The sequence below is a fragment of the Seriola lalandi genome, unplaced genomic scaffold (assembly GCF_002814215.2).
Source record: "Seriola lalandi dorsalis isolate HSWRI2012SDOR001 ecotype SW California unplaced genomic scaffold, Sedor1 jcf7180002054952, whole genome shotgun sequence".
Taxonomy (NCBI): domain Eukaryota; kingdom Metazoa; phylum Chordata; class Actinopteri; order Carangiformes; family Carangidae; genus Seriola; species Seriola lalandi.
The window spans coordinates 59,953-62,170 of record NW_019525503.1 but is presented as its reverse complement, the minus strand read 5'-3'; the positions used below and the strand labels follow the sequence as shown (position 1 = coordinate 62,170).

At 39.6% G+C, this 2,218-nt stretch overlaps 1 protein-coding gene across 1 annotated transcript; it reads left to right on the top strand.

Annotated features, from left to right (window-relative positions):
* The first annotated feature begins 424 nt into the window (after positions 1 to 424).
* On the top strand, positions 425 to 2,169 carry LOC111645439 (G protein-coupled receptor 4-like). Its single transcript, XM_087170535.1, has 4 exons — positions 425 to 501; positions 816 to 992; positions 1,133 to 1,320; positions 1,460 to 2,169. The coding sequence occupies exons 2-4, from the start codon at positions 831 to 833 to the stop codon at positions 1,965 to 1,967; spliced, it is 858 nt and encodes a 285-aa protein (XP_087026661.1). The 5' UTR covers positions 425 to 501; positions 816 to 830; the 3' UTR covers positions 1,968 to 2,169.
* The last annotated feature ends 49 nt before the right edge of the window (positions 2,170 to 2,218 follow it).

The window sequence follows — 2,218 nt, the reverse complement described above, 5'->3', positions numbered from 1 at the left end:
TATCTATCTATTTATCTATCTATTTATCTATCTATTTATCGCACACACTGCTATTTATTGAAGTTCCACATGCTTTTATTTTTGTATATTTAAACTCAAAGCAATACCTTCAATTATGTGTCTCACACTTTCATAAGGTTCAGTCCTCTTGCAGACTTGTTCCTGTATGTTTTCAGTAGAAAAGCAGCTGTAGACAAGCTGTTGGCCTCTCTGTGTTATTGCAAGATGGACAGCGATGATAGCAACAGACCAACAGCATGAATGATGCCAAATTATACACAGTCGCTCCATGTAGGCAGAGAAAGAATAATAGAGAGTATAAACAAAAATGATGCAGAAATGAATTCTGTAGAAAACCACGTCTTACCATCATGAACCTCCCTCGTTTCATATCTTGCTACATTACTGCATTTCACGTCACTAGACTGTGGATACAGAGGAGAAAACATCAGACTCTGGTGAAAGAAGCACATCCAGATTGTGGTCCACCAGCTTTCAAAGGTAAAGTTTGTGTTACATTACTTCTCTTAATCAATGTTTAACCTAATACATTAAAACTGTAAAGGTGTTGATACATAACAAGGGGACTGGACTGTAGGTGTACAGTAATCTACAGTTGTATTTAGTCTCTGTTTTTACACTCTCTTGCCTTAAATACCAGTAACTTGAGATTTGTGCTAAAATGCTGGATCACTAAGATTTATCCTGAACTATAGTTGTACTGTATTTGTGTGAACAGCACTTCACAGCTTTAGTATTATCACTGAACAATGTGAGGTAGATGTTAAAACACTTGCTGATCTCTCAAACAACAGGTTTCACAGTGAAGAATGGAAGATTCCTTCATTAACATCACCTCACAGAACAGAAGCTACAATAACAGCACCACCGTCTCTTATGATAATGAACCTTTCATGTACGTGGTGACATGCATTATCATTTGTATCAGCCTTCCTTTGACCCTAGTGGCCATCCATGGAGTTTGTTCTCTGGTGAGTACATGATGAATGAGAAAGTAGGAACCAATGAGAGTTTGGTGAAAAATACATCTGACTGTAAATGTTGAGCAGAGTAAGATGACAACGTGTCATCAGCAAAGATCATGAGTTTTTCTACCAATGTTTTCCTGCAGGTCAGAAACGATCACGTGGCTCCGATCTACATCATCAACCTTCTGATTTCTGACCTCATTCAACTCTGCTGCATGATCGTTGAAGTGGTACTACCTGAGGATTCAATCATCACAATAATCTTCCTTTTTATTTACCTCTGGGGTCTGATGGCGAGTGTTGGCTTCATGGTGTGTGTCGCCCTGGAAAGGTAGCTATCAGTTTATTCAGTATTTGTGTAGCTACATGTCTGACCTTTTTATATATGTATACTGTATATAGTGTTTGTATTATACATGATATAATTCAGAAGCTCTACAAAGAATCTGTGTGTCTATGTTGTATCACAGGTATCTGGTCATCGCCTGGCCGCTGTGGTACCGCTTCAGACGAACCATCAAGGCCTCTGTAGTGGTCTGTGTCGTGGTCTGGACCCTTCCTCTTGTGACTTTCTTCTCTATGGTTTTGTTGGCTGATTCAGATGACATGCTAATCCCCTCTGCAGTCTTCCTCCTCCTTCCCTTCCCTCTGTTCATATTCTTCCTGCGTGGGACCGTTAAAGCCCTGTCTGCAGCCATTAGTGTCCCTGCTGATGAAAAACGACGAATTGTTGCAGTTTTGATTCTGGTTCTACTTATTTACACACTGTTGTTCTTGCCCTCCATCATTTGGTTCCTTGTAGAAGAAGCCAAATATAATGATGCCCTCGATGTTGTGTCTTTCATGTTTGTAAGGTTCAGTCCTCTTGCAGACGTGTTCCTGTATGTTTTCAGTAGGAAAGGAGCTGTAGACAAGCTGTTGGCCTCTCTGTGTCGTTGCAGGATGGACAGCGATGATAGCAACAGACCAACAACATGAATGATGACAACTTATACACAGTCGCTCCATGTAGTCAGAGAAAGAGAGAAAAACAGAAGAAGAAATGTAGGAAATAGAGACAAGACAGATACTGTCGTCTTCTCACATGATTTCCTACAACACATCTAACTGTAGGTTCACTTGCTGCGGTGCACTGTGAAAGCTTCAAGACATGTACATAAAATGTTCTATAAAAAGTTCATGTCTATCATTATTACACTTTAATCACAAAAACAAACCTTATATTATTT